Genomic DNA, 25,364 nt, shown 5'->3' on the forward strand with positions numbered 1-25,364 from the left:
TCCAGAGATAGCTCTGGTCGAGGCCGCCGTTACTGCTGTTGTATGTAATTGGCCGACCTGTAAAATATAACAAACTGTCAACAACTGCCAGCCATGCAACAACATATAGTCCGCCATCTTTCTCTCCCTTCTCATCCGTACTGCTCGCATAAAACTCCCGTTGTTGCTGTTGTGATGTTGTTTCGGGCTATTATTCCTTTTTATGATCATTTCGTTCTTTCTGGCACCTACCTTAGACCAATCAATTCTAATAACACAGCTGTTGTCCTCTTTTAATACATTCTCACTCAGAATATGTCTAAAAGTTTTTTTCTTTCTCCTAACCTCTCATACAAGATTACTGTTCTAATCGTATCGATTTTGAATTTTCTCATTTTGATATTTTCTCTTGAAAAAAGCAAAAATATGACTGAACCCTAAGCTAGTTGGTATAAATCTCTTTTCTCTTTTGATCTTAAGACCTGTGTTTACTCTGCAGCCTTTATTAAGTGAACACTGAAGCAGAAGGTATTGCTGTGATGGATCTTCGTAGAAGAATTAGTCAAACGAAGTACTTAGTTAAACCGTTGTTTTCAATGACCATAAGCGTTTGACACTGTAATGATCCATGTTTCTTCAATGTAGATATAAACAAATCCAACTGCACGACAAACAAATTATCTTATATTATATGGGCAAATGCATCTTATACTTGCTTTACACGAACACTTCCTTCGAGAAAGGTGAAACAATACTCCTTACTGTTGTATAATTCCTTAGACGATATTATGTATACATAATATATTCTATAAAAATATATTATGTATACATACACCCTCTCACTAAATCAATCAACTTTATTTTGAACCACCATTCCATCCCTTCCTTTACACATGTTTCAGGCGGCAACTTCTCCGTCTATCCATATATCCAATATCTCACACGTAAGTCTTCAGTAATTCTGGTAAAATATTTTTAAATTTTCAATTTGTTTGTAGAATTATTACACACAATTGTTCCACTATGAAACTGTACCAGCATAGATCAAGAATAACCATTTAAATCAATCGTGGTATAAAATCCTTGAATACCACAATTTTATGCGTTTTCAGATATTCAATCATCAATTGACTTTCTTTGATTTAGTTTATTTATTTATTTTTTTTTAGAAAAAGGTGTAACATTAATTATTATGAATTTTAATTGTTTTAAGGCGTTTCAATCTCTGACTTCATTGGCGCCCAGAGCCTATTTTCAGTTTACTGCCGGGCTCTGGACAATGTTCTTTTTTTACAGACAGCACTGTCCATCACCGGACATAAGCTGTAAGAAGCTGATATTCAGAGAAAATCTATGGGCAGTGTACTATTTTTTAAATTGTGTTTGTCAAGGTTATGTGATTTGAGATTTTAAGATGAAGAAGAAATTTACTTATTTATCTTACAATTTTTTTCATTTCAAAGAAGGTAATTTATTTACATTATATATTTCCTCGTTTTAGATCGATGCCTGATTCAATTTCCATCAGCATACAATTACTGAGCAAAAAATCATAAAAAAAATTGTGTCGATTAATGTCATGCTGCTATTTGCTTTTGAACATTCTTATTTATGAAAAAAATAGTGCAAACGGACCCAAATCAGAAAGAATATTTAGGATAAGAGCTTCGAAGACAGCAAAAATGTTTGAGAAGAAGAGAGTAGCATTTCAAGGCGTAAATGTTAGATCCTGTACATAAGAATTGAACTGAATCGTGTTTGGAGAAAAAGAAGAATTTTTACAAGTCTACCATCCAAACCCAAGTAGTTCCATAAACTCGACTCATTCTTAATGGTGGGGATAATAGCGGTGAAGAGGCAGTGATTCCCATACACAGACACTAAGAATCTCACTTCAGCTCCAGATTCCCTGCCCCAACCACAAATCTGACGGCTATCCTAGTCAGTCTTCTATCGCTTTTAAAGGCAGAGCCAAGTGGGCGATAATATTAAAATGAATGAGACCAAGCGGCTCAATCGATGATGGTTTTAGGGGTTATACGAGGTAATGCCCCATTGCTTTGGTGTGAGTGTAATATATGTATGTATGTTCCGCAGTTGGTGGGCAGGAGCTTGGAATATGGGGAAGAGTGTTTTCTGGGGGTTATGTCGGGGATGAGCAAGGCAGTTTAGAATCTAACGTCTGGGGCGCACGTATGCATTATGCATAATACCTGCAGAGCTTGGTAGAATCTCCTCCAGGCAGGCCACTTTTCCTTGCCGCTCTATCCACTCGCAAACAGTCGCCAGACCTCGTCAGTAGTCCTATTGTTCACCGGCATGAGGCGCTCTACCTATTTCCTTCTTGATTCGTCTAGTTTCCGCCTCTCTTTCATACTAAACACCAACACACACACACCTCCTAGAAACCTGTAACACTCTGCTACAGTTGGAACAGCCAGGTTAGGCGGAAAATCACTCGGTTTTACTCCTATCTCCTTTACAGCACTATAGGAACAAGTGCAGATTATGTTTGCCTCTTCAAGTGGAAGAACCTGAAGGAATATTGTATCGCCTCCATTCTTGCGGCAAAGCTTTTTTCTAGGTTTACTTGTGCTTCTCCATAAAAGACTTGCATGTTGATTAAGCATAAATGACTGGAAATGAGAATTCCATCTAAATGATCTCCAATATATGAATTTTTCTTCTTTTTTTTTATCATGCTCTCGTTTCTTCTTTTACGATAAAACGTGATTTTATTTAACGTATTTTATTGATTTCAAAGGAATTCCTCTAATATTAAGCACCTAAATATGTTGGCTTGTTATTCAAATAGTATGATTTATATTTTTAATGTTACCTTTTAATGTTTTGAAATGAAGTACAATTTTAATATTACCATTTAAAGAGATTACTGTGCTCATGCGAATTTTTTTTTTTTTTTTTTGTTTTCTTTTTTTGGCATTGGCTTCCGCCATACAGCCAGCATCGTCTAGGTGCTTATCACTAGAATATCACTTACTCTCCGTTCTTACCTACAAATACATTCGCTTCACACATTCATCATTCTACTATATACCGCTATTTACATAAACTACTGCTAATGGATGGAGCAGCACTCTGTGCTCCTGCCATCCTTCTCGCTTAACCAAAATTAAAATCACGTAATCCTTCTCTAAGCATTTTGTTCCATTCATTCTAATTCGGCTATAGCTTCTAAATACATTCATATTTCATTGCTAGCTCTGCTATCGACTTAAGCACATAACTGTTGGTGGAGAATATAATGTCTTCGTAGCGAAATGGTGCATCTAAATACCTGTATATATCGTCAAACATTCGTTTCCTTTCTACCACATAACGTGGACATATCATTATTACATGTATGCGAATTCACATACATCTTGTTTCTCCGGTAGGCTTTCCAAATCGAGGAGTTCACAATTGACTGCTTGGTGTGAAAATGAAGAGCTACAGTTATTTTATTTCGAGGGGGATGCCCTAAGGCAGGGGTGTTAACTAGAGGCCCGCGGGCCGCATGCAGCCTCCAAGGTAATTTAGGTAATTTCCTGTGGCTCACGATGTACTGAAATAAAATTTAAATAGAAAAAGTTTTTATGAAGGAAATAGCGCCTAGGGGAGGATCCAGGCAATATCGTACCCACAATTCCCATTTTTCGTTAAAAATTGAAAACGAGTATACACGTGGCCCAAGGCGTTTTCTGTGGGCTTGTATAAACATCGCTGACTTAGTTCCAGCGATGTTTGGAAGTCATATGTCCTGCCACCCTCAGTGGCATTCCAGAATGATTCGGTTTTTTTTTAAAGACGAAGTAGGAATTCCCAAAATATATTCTTATTTAGGTGAGAAATATCCAAAAATGATTGCTGTACAAAGTTTGTGTTATTTTTGGAGTACGCTCTTGTGTGAGTAACTATTTCCGTCTATGACATTAAATAAAACGGCATACAGATCAAGGTTGACTGCATAAACATCTATCTGCCTTAATGAAGATTGTCTGTTCTCAGTTTCTGATTCCAGATATTGGAAAACTAGGAACAATTTGTAAATACATTGTGGGCCACGTGAATCTTACTTGTTCCACCAACTGGCCCGTGGATTGATTGACACCCCTGTCCTAAGGCATGGGACTGGGTCTACAATTGGGTCCCTATGCTACTCTCTTTCAGATATCACATCCATTTTAGAGATCCTCAGTCTGCAGTGCACAAAGCACCTTCTTTAGAACAATGAGCTACTCTAGTACTATCAGCACCACTAGGCTCCCTACGCCATTTAATAATCTCAAGAGAGTTGGGTATACTTTACCTTATGGATAAATCTCTTTGACTGGGCAGATCGCAGTGTTGTCCATAGGAATGTTATTCCCATGGGAAACGTCCCATGGGATGGGATGGGATAGGACAGCATACATTTGTATTTCCCATGGTAGTCGATACTTGATATTGTAAAATAAATTTAGGCTGAAATTCGCAGTTGCGTAAGTGCAACAAAACAGAATTCATTCATCATCTATGCAACTGCATGGTGCTATGAGAAGGATTTCGAGTCTAAAGAATAATTCAGGTTTTCCTAGATTTTTTAAAGGCTCTGTCTAGGTTTTCTCAATTTAACGAGCGGTAACACTAAAGTTAAAGTTAATAAAGTTAATAAATTTTGTCGTTTTGCATGTCTCTTTGTACATGTAGCCCTATTTAGTAGACACTAAACGTAAACTTTCATAAATTTAATAATTTTATTTGAACTGTATTCCATATTAATATTATAATGGGAATCTCGTGGGATGGGATGGGATGGGACAGGCGTAAATTGCCATGGGATGAGATAGGATGGGACAGAAAAATATGTCCCATGGACAAGCCTGGCAGATCGTCATCTTACGCTTCAGAGGTTCCAACGCTATTTCAGGTTTAGTTTAATGTTCTTCTTTTCGTTGCCGGGATGCTTGTGCAAAGAACCCACTTAGTCTAATCTAATATCTAAGAGCCAAGCTCTCGATACCTACAGATAATCTACAACTGTTATTTTCTAGAGATATTTGCTGATTGACAGTAATTTTTGGGAGGTATAATTGAATAATAAAATAACAATGCAATTAATGAAGTATTTCAATGTGTATAAGTAGTATTTATTTTAAACTGTGAGCAGAGTTACAAGTTGCACTCTCAAAATAAAGTTATCTACATTTATCTCATGGAACATTTAACAAGTACATATTGTTTGGTTGTTAATTAGCTCCAAAGGGATGGACTAGGATTGGTACAGAAGAACTGTTCACGGGTTTAATTTAATTTAGCTCACGTGTTTTTACAGTGGTATTGATTAAAGTCTACCCTTGCCCAAACTTCTCCTTTCTTTACCTTTTTTCAGCAAAGCACTTTTTTATTTTTATTGAATTAGTGATGAAATGATTACATTCTTTTTGTTTTGATTGCACAATTGTGTTAATCAGAATCTAATACAAAAATTGTAAATAAACATAAAAATTTTGGAATAATTTTTACAATCGTAAGCAAAGAAATTGAATAAGTTCATTAGCAAAAACTGTTGAACAACAATTGTGTTAAATTCTTGGTACTCATTATTCAAGAAATAACAAACGTGAGGTATGTTCTGTTAGGGTCTGTATTTTAAAATTTGTTGGTTTGTTCCGGAAAATTCGGGAAAATATCTGATATAAAAGGAATTTTCTTTTCTTCAATTCTGGTCGGTTTTAAATTTTTCTCTAGTTACACTTTATGGTTTGTCAGGTTAATATACAGACGTTGGCTTCAAAATAAGCATTAAAAATTTTCTTCCAAATACTGAAAGATTTACAAACTATTCAGAAGTAGGAGGAAACCATTTTAGATTTGTAGAAAGTATGTGATTGTCCATTCACTTTCTTTCCTAAAAGCGGCTCTGGATTGCCAATTTTTGAGGTTAAAGCTCCCATTCCGAAGGCTCCTCGCCGCACCCAGACTCATTCATTCTTGATTGGTAGTCGTTACACTCCATGAACAAACTTTGTTTTCCAAAAAAAACTGAATAGTTTTTCAACCCGGCAAAGGTTTTAGCTTGTTGCATATTTGTCTAATTATGATAATGTTAACAGCTTGCTGAATCTTGAACTCACTCGTCATTATCTAAGATCTGGAATTGAAGCTAGCTCTCCACTTGGAGTTTTATTTAAACAATGTAGTGTAATAATGGAATCAGTTTATTCATATTAGGCATCTTACAAAATAATCAGAGCGATGGTAGCACTTCATTTCAACACGATTTATGACGCCCTAAGAAAGTGATGCAAGGGAATCATTCTCAGAACCCGATCATTTATTTTTAACTCCAGTTCATTGCAATAAAGTAAAAAAAAACCTTCTCTCCGTATTTAAAGCTAAATTAGTAGCCTAATTGGAATGGATAGAATGAATTGGACTGTAAATTATCTTAGTAGAGTCGATTTAGTTTACTTCTTTGGCTACTCATATCAAATACCTAGAATTTTCAGAATGATTATCAAGATCTCAGTATTGTGTTTCTGATCGTATGTAAACGTTTAAAAATGTGGCCAGATTCGTAGAGCTAGATAATCTCGTGTTTTCTGTCGTAGCACGTATGATTTTTAATGTTTCTTGCCGATTTCGGATTTCATATGAATGATTCATAGTTCGGTGTAGAGATGGTGGCTTTCAATGATGTTTCTGTCATACACCACATTGCTTACTGAGTGAAGATAACCTCCGTGGTGTTAAAAGTTTAAATTGTTTTTAAATTTAACTTATCAATTCAAATCAACCAGGTAATTTAGTGTTCCTGATCTAGTGTTTGTCGGTTAAAGTGCAACTCCTGCTTTAAGATTCCAAAACATTACTTACACGAAGTGTACAGAATTCCTGAATACTGAATTATTTCACCATTTCTTCAAAAATGTTCCACTGTTAATTAACATTCTAAGTATCATACGTATTATTTAGCCATCTTTACTCAGTTAGCTTCTATAGAGTAAGATAGAAACGTAAGAGGAAGTCCGATTCCTTCCGAAACTGAAGAATTAACCTCTGATGACGGATCAAAATCCGAAAGCGGCCAGAACCATAAAAGAGCATAAATTGGATATTTGCATAGAAAATCTTATTGAAACAACTTTCTCCTAAGTTATTGACGTGTTACGAGGCTGATTTGAAGCTGGATTGTCTATTCTAGTCAACATTGATAACGGTAAAGGAAATATGCACCGAATTCTTCTTCCTCATTCGTTTGACAGAAATAGGCCATCCAAAAATTAGCAATTCCTTTAAAAAAAATAAAATAAAATACAAAATAAAAAACTAAGAAGGCTTTATCTACACCAGAATTTCGAACTTTGTTTGTCTTATGTTACAGACCCTCCAAAAATCACAGAGCCACCGCGTAACCAAAATGTTCGAGCCGGCGTAATAGCAGCATTCTATTGCGAGGCCAGAGGCGATCCAACACCAACCATTGTTTGGAGAAAGAATGGTAAACGAGTGTCATCGACTCAATCAAGATATTTAGTGCAAGACTATCCTGGAGGATCAATGCTAAGAATAGAACCAGTAAGAGCCATTAGAGACGACGCCACATACGAATGTGTGGCTGAAAACGGAGTTGGAGACGCTGTATCAGCTGAAGCCCAGCTCACTGTCTATGAAAGTAAGAGTTTTTGTTTAATTAGTTTTAATTATAATTCTATCCATCACATAAACTCGATATTTAGGTTTTTTAAAATAAGTAAAACTTAAATTATGCATGAATTATTTCAATGTAGAAATCGTACTAAATTCACTAGTATTGTTTCGTATTTTGTTTATAAAGCGTATATATTTTGTATATAATTTCACGTTCTTATAGCCTGCAGGAATTGTAATAAAAAACGCAAAGAGAATAACGTACAAATACAGTGTGTGGAAGCTCATCTTCGTGGTATTCAAATTAAAAGTAAACATCCATCTTGAATTTTCTTTTGTGAAAATGTGTTTTCTTTTTTATTTTTTTAATTGTAGTTACATACAGATATTTTTATTATTCAATTGGATACGAGTTATTAATTGTTCTTTGTTCTAATCTGTTGTTCTGTTTGGGAAGAGCCTTAATTAATTTGCTAGAATTAAAAATAAGTTTAGTGAAGTTTCAAAATACCAGTTACGAGTTTGAGAACTGTTTGGCTGCCAAATTCTGTACGCTTCTCTTTTTTAAATTGAAATGTAGCAACTTAAATATGACAAATACGTTGCGTGACAGTTTACTGGTGAATCCATAGGTTGTTAATTAATGAGAGCTTCTAATGTCTGCCGGACTAAGAAGTAGTCTGTAACAGTCTCGTATTCCACATGATTTGTTGTACCAAGTAGTTCCACCAATCCAAGTAAATGGAGAACGTACTGCAGGAAAAGAAAATAATTTTAAAAAGTATTAAAACACTAGAAAGGAAATGGTACTTTTAAATTCAAAAGAGTTGCCTAAGAGAAAAAGAAGCTACAGCTTAAAGATGTTTTTTGTGTCATGCTCTAATGGTTGTTAAGAAAGTTACTTTTGCTTCTGCTTAATAACCTCTCATAAATAAAATATCAGCCATCTTTGTTAGTAATTGTAGGCGACAATGGAAGCAAACTAAAAGCAGTTAGATTAAAACAAAATAAATGGTGCGAGATGTTTTACTCGTGGAATTTGTATCAGAAATAGATTACTTCATCACTTTAAACTCGAAAAAGAAATCCCACATTACTTCAATTTAGTAAGAACAATGGAAGTAATGACGTTGCTATCAAAAAACTGAACTCAGAAAGACGATTATATCCTCTACCTCTCAGGCCAGCTTGTTGCTACTAAATATTGTGGTTACAATTATTCTCTGTTGTTTCTTATTACTTTATTCAGGTTAAGAAGAGAAGGTTTAATTAAATTCTGAAGAAACACTCATTAGAATTGTGTAATAATAGAGAGATGGTTAAGGAATAAAGAAGAGGAAAACCCGATATCGTTCGTTTGGTAGAACAATGGAAGAGTTGTTCTAGTCGACTTGGTTAGGGTTTATCGGCCGGTGAGAGTGGCATAGTCGTGCCAAATGTAAGAAGATACCTTACACCTTTTCTTTACAATTGGGTAGCATTGTCCAGATGTTTGTCTCCCGCAAACTGCCAGCCTCTGAAGATCTACTTAAACCACTCTTACGCTCCCTCTTAGAAATCTTGCTCCACCAACCTGAGGGATATTCGCCAGCTCGTACGCCTTTCTCACACTTTACTCTTTGAAATAATAAACGTTTGTCCTTAAGTATTAAAGCAAAAGGAAATGCCGAATAAAAGAGACCTTCGCGCTTTTTGTTAGGCCTTCCCATACCAGTTCCTTTTTGACACCATCTTCTTCTCGGTCTCTTCCACTACTAAACTCCTCTTCACCCATCGTTCATCCACTTCAGAAGCGTCGTCTCAAATTTCTTTCGCGTTGTATGTGTTTCATCCTTACATTTTTTTCCCCTTTAATTTTGCTCCTTTATCCGGGGGAAAAAAATAAAGGCGGAATAAAATTGCCCTTATTGTTTTGTTGCGACCTCTTTTTCATTTTCTTTTTTTCAGAACAAAGAGTTTGTAACAAGATAACGATTTTGTGGTACGATTGCGTTACAGATCACGGGACTCACTGAAATTAAAATCTCTTTAATAAAAACAAGTGATAAAACATTCTTTACATTTTTTCTAAGGTAAATGTTGAATGTCGTTTTATTACGGATTTTTATCAGAAAGCCTTCAGTACTTTTTCTTTTGTACTATTCCTCTTATTTTTAATTTCATTTTATTTTTATTTTTTAAAAAAGTATTAATAACATTCTATTCTCAGTTCACTGATCATCTATTTTTTTAAACATCTGCACGAAATTTGATTAAACGTGTACGCTAGGACAGTTGTATAAGGGTTGACCATCAAAAACTGCACGAAAAAGCGTAACGCTGAAAAACACCCAACTTTGACAATTTTTTTCTCTTTTTCTATAAAAGATAAAATTCCCAAATTTTCTTTAAAATAAAGGTCAAATCCTCGTTTACAAGTTTTGTTTTTTGCAACAGCGTAGATTTAATAAATTTCGAGAAAAAAGTTGCCAAAAATAAGCAAAAACGGCATTTCTAGAAAATGTTCTTTATCTTCTTCTTGTAACTTTTTTCCTAAACAACGTAATGCCCAAAAGCGTGAACCGATTTCCATTCGATTTGGAATTTGATTTAATTGTGCCTTTTGGGGACCACAAAGCAGTACATGCAATAGAAGAGGTGTTAGCCCCCCATCTATGTTATGTTTAGGCACTTTCTTAAACATTTGTTACTTATAACTGTGTGAATCTTATCCTGATCTTGATAAATTTTGGCAGGATGATGGGATTAGGGTTCCCCTATGTAACAATTAAGTGCTGTCCTGCTCTTACATTTACTAGCAGGAAGTATTACAATTGTTTCAAATTATCGTCGTGTGAAACTGCTTACGTTCTCACAACTTCAATTTTACAATTTTAAAGCACTAACTACTCAAAAAATATGCATATCCCTTAAATCTCTACTAGAATTCATTAATTATATTTCAGCATTTGTACAAAAAAAGGACTTTCACAAAGAAGGATTTGTACCAACTACTTTTTTCAAGTTCAAGGGCCGAAAATTGTTTACTATATTTTCGGCATATCGAAAATCTGCACAATTGTAATCTTCCACATTGAAAGGGTGAGACAAAGTTAAAAAAAACAAAACCTAAAAACCTTACATTACAAAAACTAATTTACTGAATGTGTTTAAAGTGTTTAAGGAGTATAAAAGTCCATCAGCATCTCAGTAGATTACCAGTCCAATAGCACTTGACACTCGACAATTTTTTAAATAATTCACAACACTATTCGCCCTAAAACTGTACATCAAGCACTAAGAATTAACTTAATCACATTTAATAAAGTACACTTCACTTTAACAAACCATCTGTGGCTATGGCTTAACAGCTAATGCAAAAAAAAAAAAAAAAAAAAAAAAAAAAAAAAAAAAAAACCATCACTAATATTCATTTAAAAAGTCAAATTAAAAGTGGCCGCCGGAAACTTGCCAGGGAGATCAGCTGGTATTTAAGAAGACTGACCAACTTTTTGTTCATTTATTTTCATTCATAATCTACAAAAGTACAATGTAATTAGTGAATATATAATTAGCGAATTAGGAATTTTATTTTATTCATCAATGAAAAAAAGTTGGTCACACTGCGTAGATAACTTAACAACTGATCTGCCTGGCCAGTTACCGGCGGCCATCTTTAACTCGTTAGTTGTGTTTCTTTATTAACGTGATTTTTTATGTGAATATTAGTGCGTGTTATGGTAAACTTCTATTGAATAAATTGTGTTTAAGTTATACTTATTGCGTGGTATACAGTTTCAGTACGAAAAGTGTTGTGAATTATTTTAAATAGTGTCAAGTGCCAAGTGCTATTGGACTGGTGGGTGATCTATTGAGATACTGATGGACTTTTATATTCTTCAAAGTAAGTCTTTATTATCAATTACTTACTTCAATTTTCAATTTTAATATTATTATTCTTCCTTGAAAATAGCATGTTATTATTTAATTAATATAAATGCTAAGTCTTGACTACGTTCAGTGTAAGGTTAATTCTGTGATTTTGAAAACTACAAAAAGTATTTAAATTAATTTCTAAACCCTCTTGATGTATTCTTTAATCATTTCACTTCAGTCGACTGTAAGCTTAAATTTACCATTTATTATTGGTTGTCCAAACCTTTTTTGTCTAAACGAGGTTGATGTTTTTTTTGTCTGTTAAGTAGTGATCTAGTTTCATATCTTTTTAATTGCGAATCAGGTTGAAATTTCCGTTTTAATTGGTTCACTTCAAAGAATTGTGTGATTAAATGATTCTTCTCATTCATTTTGTTTTCCCTATAGAACATCCTAACATATATTGAACTCTGAATTCATGTTAGAAAAAAGAGATCGGAAAATACATTTATTTGAAAATTATATTTGTCGTACGTAGTTATTTAAGTGAATACATATTAGTATAAATAAGGAAATTACTTTCTGTTATTAAAATAGAATATTTTTGGTGTGTAAGATGATGAGTTGTGGTGTAAATGTTGAAGTTGTGTGGAATTGCCAGAGTTCAGTATTTACTTGGAGGCGAGCACAGTTGGTGTTTGTCTTGAGGGGCGGCGCTATGTTTGCCCAGGTCTCTTGCTTGTAATACAGACATGTAAACAACAGTGCATCACATCATCTCAAACCAACCATCCCTTGCTATCGGCATCATCGCTCATCACTTGCTTCTAATAGCTTGCCTGTTTCTCATCACTCCTCACAAGTCCATCTTGCTTAATTCGGACACTGGCCAAATCACTTTTCTCTGTTAATCTATTCTCCATTACAATGGCAATCTAATTGAAGTGCTTTATTATTTTTTTTATTTCCACACTTTTATAAATCGTTGAAAGACAAAATCACAGACGAAGTACAATTGTTCTTTAAACTTTGCACCCGCATTGAATTAATCTACAACTTTTTGGTTTTTTGGTAATTATCTTGGAAAATTTAATTAAGATTAAGGGTGCATCTGGACAGTAGATATTTCCTTTTTCAGCGCCCTTTGAGCGTAAAGTGCTGTTGTAAAAAATTCTATTGTAATAACTATTACGATATCCGAGAGGTTTAGAGGCTAGGCCTGCAAAGCTAATATGTAATTTGGCATATACTCGGTTCTAATCCCGTTCTAGGCCTTAGTATTTAATAGTAAAGTATGTTTGGCAGACGCCTTCGTCCATTACCATCTAATTTGGTGAAGTTGGATGTAAAGCCCCATGAAAGAATAAGTATTATTTTACTTATAATACACTTGGCAGCTCTGCGATCTTAAAGTATGTATTTTGGCCCGTTATATGACGGTCAGAATGATTAGCTCTGTACGATTTGCCAGGAATGTCAAATACGCCAGCTGCTTTGAATTTGTACAATAATTTCAACCATAACACATAAAATGAAGACACAATTATCTAAAAATGAACGCGTCAAATCTTTCAATTAGTGAAGTTCATATCAACTGGTACATTATTCTTTTTAATTTATCATAATTATTATTGTCTAAATCCCAAAAATAAATTACCTAGAGAACCATAAATTAAATATTATAAATTTTTATTTAAACACTTGGCAATAAGAAAGTGTGGATATTATAATCCTGGTTAATGAATAAAGATGTGATTTTTAGATGGAAAGAAAACTCTTTCACTTGCTACCGTCCTCTCTTCTCTCTTTAGCTACATAATTGATGCCTTTTAATTTATTTATTTTAAAACAGGCATGAAAAAAAAGTGAACCTTCGCAGGTATTAATAACTTAGATAATTAATTAAGTAATTAAAAATTAAATTATTTTGTTTTATAACAAGATTTAATTATTTATGATAATTACTGATCATTTCTTATAAAATAATCTCTAATGATTTATTTATTTTTATTGCTATTGTTACTTTATGGAATTAGATATCTTTTACAGTTTGTAAATTTAAATTTATTTGAACAATTTGATGGTCAAAGTCGCATAGAAAATGTACAAAATTCTACAATAATTTTCAGCAGCTAAATAAGCCGTCGTTGTGAGTCATTAATAGATGATAATTCGTAAAATTAGAATAAATAAAAGTAACCACGCATTAATGTCTATCTACAATCTTTCCTAAGCAGATGTAGTAATAATAAATTAGGGAAACATTTCTGAGAGGTTGTCGTTCCTAAGCAAATCCAAGATAATTATTTCAGCTGGGTATCACTTCTCAATCCTGACCTCTTCAGCCGAAGTAGGCGCGTCGAGATCCGAACCACTAACCGCTGAAAAACTTCTTTTTATAAGAAGTTTCTTAGATTAGATTATTTGCTGAAACTATTTTTATTTTCAAAGGAATTGAACTCTGTTTACGTGTTAAAAACGGAATTGGGTAATTTTATTTGGTACGAAGAGCCAAAATAATGCTTAAGTCTCGACTTTTGAACACTTTAGCTAAGATAACATCTCATTTCCAGTTAAAGAACTGTTATTAATTTATAGCAGAATGAAAATAAATCGGAGATCTTGGTGTAACTGCAAATGAAAAATAAACTGACCTGGGTAAAGTCAGACTTGGTACCATTAAATTAAGTCTATGAAAATTTTACTAGAAAGCGTTTTTCTTCCACATTCTTAATTCGATTTAGAAGGCAGTGATTGATCCAATTGGTATTGCTGTAAGAGGGGGAGTCTACACTAGTGTTATAGGCCGGTGCTATGGGAGGTAAAGGCGGTACGCTAGCATTAATATAACCTCCAATTAAGTCTTGCCAGGCTGCCTTAGCTCTGACAGGCTAATATACAGACATGAATCACGGGGCCCCAGCTACAAACACAGAGCCAAACGCTCCTGTTGCCGCCGTTGGCTCCAACCGCTCCCCGCTAATGTAGAAATATACACAGTCGTTACTCAAACTTTATTTCATTAGGGTGTTGCTGTACGCTATCTAATGCGTTGTTGGCGCTGTACACTCTCCTTCCACACCATTTCTCCGCCTCCACTCGGCCCTGGCATCTCACTCCACCGAGGAGGATACGAGAGCCGTCAAGTAAAAGAAGCCAAACAGTTTTCCTCCTGGAGCCCATTTTTGTTGTGATGATGTAAAATGAGGTTTTGTACTTCTATTTACTGCCATACTACTGTTCCCTTCTTTCTAGCAAATCATGCCTTCTTCAACCCTCAGCTTTCTGGCTTGGAAGACGCGGCCAGTTAACTTGACTTTCACAACCTCGTTCTTCCTTTCGTATTGCGCTTCCCTGTTATAAATGCGCCTCTGTTTTCATCTTTATGCCTTCTTTCCTTTTATAATACTGTATTTTTCACCAGCATTTATTTACTGGCTCAAGTAGTTCGTATATGTCTGCTTTTCATTCTCGATTCTTCTCGTTCGATTAATTTAATTGACTTGTATTGCTCTCAAAATGTAGATCAGCAGGAATGTCCACAATTAACTGACCAGTTTAGTAAGTCTCTAGTGCCAGTCTGGCTGAAAACGTCGGCAATCTTTTTTCTGATAGACTCCTTCATTTTTAGGTCATTGATTGATTGGCTTCAAGCATTCGGCTATCTTCAGAATATCTTGGTAAACAGTAAAGTATCAAAATTTCTTGTAATTACCTCTAAAACAAAAACAAAAAAAACTGATTAAAATGAAAGAAACTCTTTTAAAAACATCATTTTCAAGTCTGAACCGTTTTAATCAAGATGCTCATGTACCAACTAGTACCTGTTCCTTTTCCACTACAAAAAACAAAAACATCTGCGATCGATACGAACACGATTGTCTCTTATTATTATTACGAGTTCTAGAAGGAATCAATTCGCTCCCTCATACGGATTTATGTACCTTATTAAACGAATATTCTAGAAAAAATTTTGAAGTACAAGTTGTAGATTTTTGTGTTTTTGTAATCACAGTACCAAGTTTAAATAAACTGAAGCCGTTTTGAGTAATTTTTTTTTTCTAAACTGAAACATTCGATTCAATAAAGTGTTAAGTTTTGATAGACCTATAATTGCTGAAATCTTATTATGGTGCCATCTTTTTGTTGGCATCTAAACTAAATATCAAATATGGAACCAAATAGACGCTCACAATCAGATTAGATTTGGTTATTTTCAACTCATTAAGCTATGCGCAGAATTGTGTTAATGTGATAAGAAGGACACGGTGGTGAAGGTGCCGATGCATTGTGATGGTTCCCGATAGCAGAACCACGAATACTAACACGTTTTAGTGGGTGGTTATAGCTTTATACAACTTTTTTGGGTTTTTTGTCAAGTCTTTTGATCTTACCCAGCGAAAAATTACAATGATATGATTTCTTTTTGTTTCAAATAGCTGCTATATTTGGTGAATTGGGTATCCAACCTTAACTTCTAGATGTTTACTAATTAATTTGATTTCCAAATATAAAAATATTATTTCATCAAATTTTGTTATTTGCAGAGCTAATTTTTGCATATTCAGCGTAGTTAACATCTCTTTGCTCACCTTTAAAGATAATATGAGTTCAATAAAGTGTTAAATTCTGCCCATTTCATAACTAATTAGAACATCTACCATCCAATTTTTCATTTATTTGCATTAAAATTGATGAACCATATTTGATCGGAAACATAATTATCTATTTGTTGGGTATTTGTGCTGGCTCAATCATAAATGAAATCCATTACTTGAATAACATTTTGCTACTCATTAAAGGAAAATTGATTATTTTTGATCTCTTTGTTTTATCCCAAGAAAAAAGTAACATTTCTTCCCCTTTTACTTCAACCAAAAAGTTTTATTCAGTTAGACTACCAGATGGCCATCTTGAGCTGTTGAACTCAATAAAACTTTCGATCTAACTCCACTCCGAATTCTCGGCCTACCAGATGTCACATTCATCTTCAGATTTTCAAATGCTAAAACTACTGTTCCTATTTAATTAATGTTCATTTAATAATTTTTAAATTTTAGAATTATAATTGTTTTTAGTAAGCTGGGAAAGTTTTAGATTTGTTTTCAAAAAATTACGTTTGTTCAAAGATGTGATGTCTGCTTGGAAATTAAATATTTATTTGTAATTTGACTAACTTTAGTTTTAAGAGATTTAGGTTCTAAATAAATATTCTAATTCCAATTCTAACTTCCGAATCGTATATTATTGGGGAATTATGATCTAACCAAGATAAGATTAATAAGAGGTCAAGAGGGTTCCACCTTTTTAAACGACCTCACTTATTTTTTCTTTTCTGATAGTTAACTTAGGCTACCAAATGGTTCTGCACTAACTAATTTTAGCAAACTTCTCGTAATTTTTTATTGAAGTTGTAAAATATAGGAAATTAATGCCTATTTTCTCAGGCGGACTTTAAATCCAGCTACCTAATTAAGAATTGTGGATGGAGGCGATTAGCAAAAATATTTACAATAAATTTTCTACATTAATTATTAGATAAAATCCAAGGCCTAGACCACGTAGTTTCACAATACTTGGTCTCTTTGTGGGTCTCGTCTCTAACAGATCGGCTACCAAGGTGCCTTAATTTTTCCATGTAGGGTAAAGTAGAATGAGATGGCCACCATTTTATTTGGATGGTGCCTGCAAATTTTTGGCAAGGGCTAGGCTTACTTTATTATTATTTTTGGAAACCTCATACGCTCACAAACATAAGATAAGGAAAAAATTTCAGAAAAAATCCTAAGGGAAACATTTTTTTATTCTTACAAAAAAAAAAAAAAATAGCATTTGGCCATCTATCCCCACTGGGTTGGGTGAGTTGGCCAATGTATCTTGGGAGAGATGGCCACATATTGTAAATCAAATTGCACTAGTAAACCGTAAAAATAACAGAAAAAATGAATGGTTACTTAATATTTACTTTTTTTAATATTTTCAATAATATATATATTTTTTTTCTATTAATTTTATTAATTTTTTCGGTATTTCGGTAATGACTATAAAGAAATGGGACAGATACAATGTTAAACTTTGACAAAAGAGTAAATACAGTAGATACTGGGAAATTTCTTTTAATACAAAAACGTTAAAGACAAAACATCGGAAAAACCAAAAACCCTTACGAACCCTTACATAGATACAGAATTAGTAGTCAACATAATTGCCCAAAAAATGGAACACTATAAAACAATACACACAGATACCGCCACAGAAGTTAGGTTTTTCCGAGGTTTTGTGTTTAACGTTTTTGTTAATTGTTAATTTTGTTAACTGATTTTCTACATTACTCATTCCCTAAATTGTTTGTATTTTTGTATTTGTAATATCCATGCCTTGAAGAAGGCAATATATTTGTCGAAACGTTGGTGAAAAAGACGAGTTCTTGTTTTTATTTGACCGATTCCTCGCCAATTCTAAATCCTTAATTTAGTAATTTACGGTCACGAAACCAATATATTCAAAAAAATAAATAAAATAAAAATAATTGGCCGTCTATCCCTACTGTTGGTACGGCCATCTGTCCCGAATGCTGGAGAGAGATGGCCAACATGATAAACATAACTCAACGCGTACTTTTTGACAGTTTTAGAAGTTAGGATTCATTAATGTATACTGTACTTATCTAATATGTAAAAAACAACACTAAAATTTCGACAAATACATTCGCTGCAGCAAGCAGTAAGTAAATATCATAAAATATTTTGTTGAGACGATAATGTTTTTATTCTCTGAGTTAATTAATAACGCTTTGACGCAGACCAAAATGAACTCACTGTAGTCAGACATGAAGGTTCATCACTGGAGAGGCCACGCAGCGCCGTCGGACGACATTTCGGTTAAATTTCGGCTGTTGGCCATCTCTCCCGATTGGCCATCTCACCCGATTTTACCCTAGATTTTTAGCTAATCTATCTAAAAATTTCATTTTAACGTTGCCTTTTCTTAATGCAGCGTCTACTATTGCGGAAACTGATTAAATTGATGATAAAATAAACAAACATAATACAAATAGTAGTCTCATATATCATTAAAGAGATCTTTGATTCTAAAAACTTTGAAACTAAATATTTGATGCCTGGTTCAATTTTCGTAAAGAACAATCGAAGGTGCCCCCTTTTTCGAAAACTTCAGACGGTTTCTCTGTTAGATTGTAAAAGTGATTGACGACACTACAGGATTAACGATTGAGCCACACAAATTTTACTATAAATTTAATATCATTTTCCACAGATTTTAAAAAAACGCGGCCATTTTTGTATTTTACGTTTTCATATCCACCTTTGTCGAAATTAGACGATCGTGAAAGCATAAAAGGCGTAATGGACCAAGTTGACTATCTCTTGTCTTGCTGTTTCCAACTTTTTCCAAATTTACTTTTAGTATCCAAAGTACTTCTTGATTTTTTTTTGTATCAAGTTCGATCCTTGAAACTGTAATGATCCAAACTACTTTCTACCTAGAAATGATAAGATTTAAAGTTTTCCTACTTTCTTCTTGCCTCAGGCATATGAAAAAAAAGGTAAGAAGCAACTCCTTTTTCTTGTTCGTCCAGGAGGGAACGTGCAATTCTGTTAAACGCCGTTGACTGCCGAAGATCGCCGGTAGCAGTGGTTCAAGAACTGGTTGTCGTAAACTACACATAGAAACACATAACACAAACTGAGTAAAAAAAAGAAAAAAGCCTATCTAATCGTTTTTGCCCTTTCGGATTTATGGGGATTGCCTTTCTTTCTCTTGCCCTTAGGGACTGGACAAAGTTAGCCCAACCCTCACTTGTCTCGCTTGGAGAATTTCCTATAGATTTATTTCTGTGTCCCAACGCTTTTCCTTCCTTTTTCTTTATTAACAGTAGTTGGTCTATTTGGTGTAGAACGGCCATCTCTTTCTTTCCATGGCTCTTACTCGTACTTCTTAACTTTTACTTAACTCATCCTCATATTTAACAATTTATTCCTTAAATCTATTTGTCTTTTTATTTACTGTTAGTGTTTAAATGGTACATGGAACGTACATGAGGGGCAGCCACAGTTATTTACCATCTCTTTCTCCCAGTATACTAGTATCAAATTTTCAAAATGGATTTTTCGTCAGAAAAAAACATGTTTCAAAGTCTATTGAGTATATATGTTTATAATATATTCAATATAAATATATAATATTGTTTTAATAAATAAACTGTTTTAGCACATGATCTGTAACTGCGTGCTTACTATCTTGAGGCTATCTTAAAATTGGCAAATCACAGAAAAGTGCTACACGTTTTTCTCGAGAATGAGTCCAACGATTTTCCAGAAACATTGAATACCAAATCCCAATACAAAAACTCGACACTTTTGTTTGAAAGCCTTTTGTCTGTTGGAGGACGGGAATTGAGTCTCAAACATGTACCATTTTTCTGTTTCAGACGCGTGATTTTTTTTTTGGTTTTTGGTTTTTTGAGTTACGCTAAACACCACCCACACCCTCACACAGGCACAAGGCGAGTACGCACACTTACACATAGTTTTAGAGGGGGAGGGATTTCCAAAAACTATTTTTACATATCAGGGGCACATGTATAATTTGGGGAAACTTCAAAACTCTAGAGCTTGCCCTTACGCTGTATATATATTCATATATGTTATATACATAGGTGGCTATTCATTAAATCGTGTCTTGGGCACTCTTGGGAGAGGGGGTTGGTGAAAAAGCGTGGTTTTGAAAGTTGGTAATCCCCAGTTCGATTCCCGAGTGTAACTTACTTTTATTTGTTATAAAAAATGTTAATACTAAAGTTTTTGATTCCGCTCCTTCCACGTCACTAATTGGTAGTTGAACGTTAAGCCCGTCTGAAAAAAATAGTCGATTCCTTTAATATATAAATATAAAAAGGCTTTTAAATTTCGCAATCAGATTGAAGACAGAAATATCAAAAAACTTTTTTACAAAATAAACCTGGATAAATACTAAAAAATCATATAGTAGCCTAAATTCCCTAGTGGTTACTGCTGGAAGCTATTGGTTGTTCTGGGTCATCTAATATGTTACTACTCCTACCACAGGAGAGTATCGCTGACAGAAAGGTGCTACGTAAATACACATCTTGGGTTTTCGGCCCTTATAGGGTTGAGCTATGTGTGATTTAGGGTGTCTCACCTTTCACACACATCCTAAATTCTTCCCTTGTGGGCCAATAAATGTATCGATTGGCTACCCTAGTAGCCTTTTGCAACGGCTATATCTCTGTCTGACCCAGTATGTGTTAATGTGAACCCAAAGATGGGTTACCATTTTTTATCTATGTCAAAGTTAACCTTCCAGTTTCCGTTATCACTATTGCTTTTTATATACTTATATTTGTGACAAAATTTGTTGTATCCGTAATGCAATTTTTTGCACTTCCTTTCACTTTATATTAACTTAATATTTAATATAACTTTATGTTAACGCAATTATAACGCTTTTTTTTAAAAAAAATTCTCTCTAATTTAGGATTATCGAGTATTTACAAGTACTTTGTGTAACTTCTCAACTGTCTCTCTCATACACAAATTATACCTCGCAGTTAGAGAATTGGCACGCAAGCTAATAGCTGTGTTACCACGTTCAATTCTTCGTCGAGGATTTTAGAGGAAAATACAATCAATAGTGACCAGAAATATTCCTTTTCCTCAAAATTTAAGCCCTGATGAATTTCTAACCAATTAAATTTGTTAACTCTCCTCGTCGCACCATTATTAAACCTAACCAAAAGTTAGAGGGAAAATCCGCCTGAAAAACAAGTTATAAATTTTCTGTTTACTGTATTCTCTTTCTCAGCAAATTTTAATTTTCAAAAATTCACGAAACAGCGTAAGCGTAAGTAAAATAACCGTGTAAACATCAAATTAAAAGAAATATTAAGCTACCTAAATAAGCTTATTAGGTTTGTATGAAATTTAAGCTGAAGTTCTTTAGAAATAACTTTGCTTAAAATTAGTTTTCACTCTTAAAAGTTTTTAGTGGTGGGATATAGGCGGCTAAAGTGGAGGAGGTTTGTACTAGAGCGGTATCTTAGTAACCGTAAACTTTGGCCTGATGCCAGGGCAAAACAGTTTGCCCTAATCCACTGCTAGCGAATAGTTGCCCAAATGTCTGCTGTGCAAGTATTGACTTCATTTAGTACAAAATAGTTTCATTTATGTTTAGTTTATACTTAGTTTATGCTTTTTTGACTTTGAAGTGAGCTATTTTAAAATTACCGTAGAATGTTGCGGAACTCAAGGTGAAGTACTCGTAGAACAGAAAAGAATACTTGAGTGCTCAGATAGTGTACTCGGGTTAACTACAAGATATCTATACCAAGCTGAACTGATAAACAGTCTGTATTTCATCTTAAGATCGAATTTGTGATTTTTTTTCATGAAAATAGGAACCACCATTCTTCCATTGTGTCTCGCATACCAGGCTTAGAGACAACTTTTGAGCGGAAACCGTTACGTTTCTTGAAGTACACGTCAAGACAACGACATGTGTAACAGCGACTTATTGCATTTGAAAAAGAAGTCCTGTTAATTCAGCTTAATAATTTCATGTAGTTGATTTATCGCAATCCTAGCATATTAAGCAATGTTTGATCTTCTTATATAGTAGACGATCACTTCTCAATCAGTTAAAATTTTAAAATCAAGCGTTTTTTTTTATTAGCTATGCACAAATTCAATCGCGAATCAATTCGTTGCATTTCAGCTATAGTTAATTTGAGCTATAACTTTGATCTTGTTGAAATGTACATTAAATCTGGTGTGTTCCTCACCTAGACCAAATTTACTTACATTTCTATAAAAATAATTAAATGAGGAATTAATAGCGGACTCATATATTCCACCCTCCCCCTCGTCGACTGGATCGATGGTCAAGAGGGGATGAGTTGGATATATACTCCAATATACCTGGGCTCCACCCTACCTTGCTCAGCAAGGTGCAGTATGTGGAAGCCCGAAGGTACCGCGTGCCGACCCAGCTAGAGACTCCTTAACAAAAACTTACAGTTTAAAAAGTTAAGTATAAGGGTTGATTAAACGCCAAAAGGTACACAAATCAGCAAGTACCCAACATTTCATTAATACTTCATTGATATTATTTAAGTAATTTTACCGCATTAATTTTCATTAATATTTTTTAAGAATTTATTAGATGTCACATACCCTTATGCTGGCCAGTTCATTCATAATATTATTTTGTTACAATTATGATAAAATGTATATTATATTTTCATCTACAAAATATTTGTTCAAGTAGCACACCATTTAACTTAGATTGACTGTAATATCTATTTATCTATAATAATCAAACTATTAATTACAAATGAAAAAAAAACGTTATAAAAAATAAAAAATATGAGGCTAAAAAATTCATAAACTTTTTTAAAAATTGCTTACACCAACATACATCAATGATTTTATTTATTTATTTTTATTTTTAAATAAAAATCGTCGGTTTAAGTTCATTCTTCGATTAAAGTAATTGTTATTTTATGTAGTAGTCAATCTGGCTTTATCGTAAATAATATAGTTTTCTTCAATTACATTCTCCATCTAGGTGTTCTTCCCACAATGTTGTGTATATGTAATATAAAATAAATAAGATATGCATATATTTAGGACAGCTAATTATTCCAGTATTTTACTATAAGTAAAATTAGGGGAACTAAATTAAATTACAATTGAGAAATGAATAAATAATGTTGAATAATCTACTTGTTATTAACTGTGTGTTATTTGTCCTCACAAATATTTCGGTAAGACGAATTCAAGACTGAAATATTCTTTTAAATCCTCCGTGATTCAAATTTAAACAGTAGCCGACTCTAAATTTGTCTTTTTCTAATTTAACATGCATGTATATGTGACCACTTCAGAATAAAGGGCACATTAAAGAGAAATCAGAAGAATAATTTGGAGTAGAGTTAATTAAAATAAAGTACCTATTTATACGAAGATATAATATACATTTTATCACAATTATAACTATTATGAATGAACTGGCCAGCATAAGGGTATGTGACATCTAATAAATTCTTAAAAAATATTAATGAAAATTAATGCGGTAAAATTACTTAAATAATATCAATGAAGTATTAATGAAATGTTGGGTACTTGCTGATTTGTGTACCTTTTGGCGTTTAATCAACCCTTATACTTAACTTTTTAAACTGTAAGTTTTTGTTAAGGAGATTTTTGTACCTTTTGGATAAATTTTCCTTTTTGTCTATTAGCAAAGTTACGTCTGCTTTACAGATTTTTTTAAAATTTGGAATAAGCTATTCTATCATTATAACCTGATAAGGTGTTAAATCGGAACCGTAACTACCACTGGAGAGATCTTTTTAAAGAATGGTTATAGTTGCGGTCCCCAAACCATCCTCAATAACCATTTTTTTGAGAAAGCGTTTTGAATAAAATAGGAAGGTATTTGTACGTAAATAGCAAAATTAAACTGCGATTTCAGTACTTCCTTTTAAGAGGAGCAAGAAAAATAAACTGCGATTACAGTACTTCTTCTTAAAAGGCAAAGATTTTGAATCGAACGACAATTCATTGATGTAAATCGGTTCACTCATTGATAATTTTAACGATTGCAGTACTTCCTCTTAGGAGGTGTAAGAGCATGATGGCCCTTCACAGCCACGTAGAGGAGCTTTAATCACTTCTTCGTGCTAAATTTTATCAAAATCTGACTAAGCTTTGTAGAAATATTGGTAATAATAGTTTTAGAAAGGGCCTTATTTGGGTGGGGCGAACTCTCCTCCTTATGAGGCATAGCGTCGAGACTTTTAAAGTACAAATCTGTACAAAATTTCGATTCGAATGACACTTCATTCATGAAAATCGGTTCACGTGTCGATAATTTGCTATACTTCCCCTTAACAAGTGTAAGAGCAGATCGTCGCTTTATTGTTAGGTAGGGGAGCCCTAACCCTATCATCCTACCAAATTTTATCAAAATCGGGCCAAGATTTACAGAGTAATTAGTAATAATAATTTTGGAGGGGGCCTTACATAAAGGGGGCTAACTCCTCTCCCATTCGATGTACAGGGTCGAGACCCCCAAAAGGCACATCTACATAAAATTCCGAATCGAATGACACCTCATTCATGAAAATCGGTTCACGCGTTTAGGCGCTACGTTGTTTACAAAAAAGGTAACAAGAAGAAGAAGAACAAGAAGAACAAGAAGAACAAGAACAAGAACATTTTTTGAAAAAGTCGTTTTTGCTCATTTTTAGCAACTTTTTTCTCGAAACCTATTAGATCTGGGTGGTTGCAAAAAAATTACAGTTATAAAGGATGGTTTGGAGTAAGATTTAAAGAAAATTTGGGAATTTTATCTTTTATAGAAAAAGAGAAAAAAATTGTCAAAGTTGGGTGTTTTTCAACGTTACACTTTTTCGGGCAGTTTTTGATGGTCAACCCTTATACAACTGTCCTACCGGACAGTTTTAATAAGCTTAAAACGATTAGGGGCGCTAATGACCTCAGCAGTCGATGCGCCAAAAAAAAAAAAAAAAAAAAAATAGCGGACTTTACATCTAGACTTAAGCAGTGATTTGTCGTAGTTTCTACTAAATGATTTATATTACTCTTAATTATTGTTAAATTTTGATTTTCCCACATGTAGTTTTGACCAAATTGTTTGTCAACCTATTTCCCTCATTTCATGTGCCCAGTTATATGGGATAGATTTGATCTCAATCCATCTGCAAAGTCTTTCAAAACATAATCTGGGGAGTTCATCATCAGCCATTGCCAACAACCTACACCACCAACCCAACATTGTTTTGAAAATCCCAACACTTCACATGTGTTCGTCCTGTTTCCAGTCTAACATGATAG

At 33.8% G+C, this 25,364-nt stretch overlaps 1 protein-coding gene across 14 annotated transcripts in view; it reads left to right on the forward strand.

Moving 5' to 3' along the window:
- The window catches only part of Lar (tyrosine-protein phosphatase Lar), an 855,139-nt gene that overhangs the window by 628,099 nt on the left and 201,676 nt on the right, over positions 1-25,364 (forward strand). For 9 of the 14 annotated variants that reach the window (XM_074118628.1, XM_074118646.1, XM_074118638.1 and 6 more), the window contains 2 exons: positions 882-923; positions 7,346-7,636. In XM_074118628.1, the coding sequence (XP_073974729.1) occupies positions 882-923; positions 7,346-7,636 (333 nt within the window). Of the gene's footprint in view, positions 1-881; positions 924-7,345; positions 7,637-7,736; positions 11,495-25,364 lie in introns of those variants that run through there. The other 5 variants (XM_074118695.1, XM_074118704.1, XM_074118685.1 and 2 more) reach the window with 2 other exon arrangements.

This window comes from Rhodnius prolixus, unplaced genomic scaffold, assembly GCF_049639745.1.
Source record: "Rhodnius prolixus isolate KJV_2025 unplaced genomic scaffold, Rpr scaffold_1, whole genome shotgun sequence".
NCBI classification, from domain to species: Eukaryota; Metazoa; Arthropoda; class Insecta; order Hemiptera; family Reduviidae; genus Rhodnius; species Rhodnius prolixus.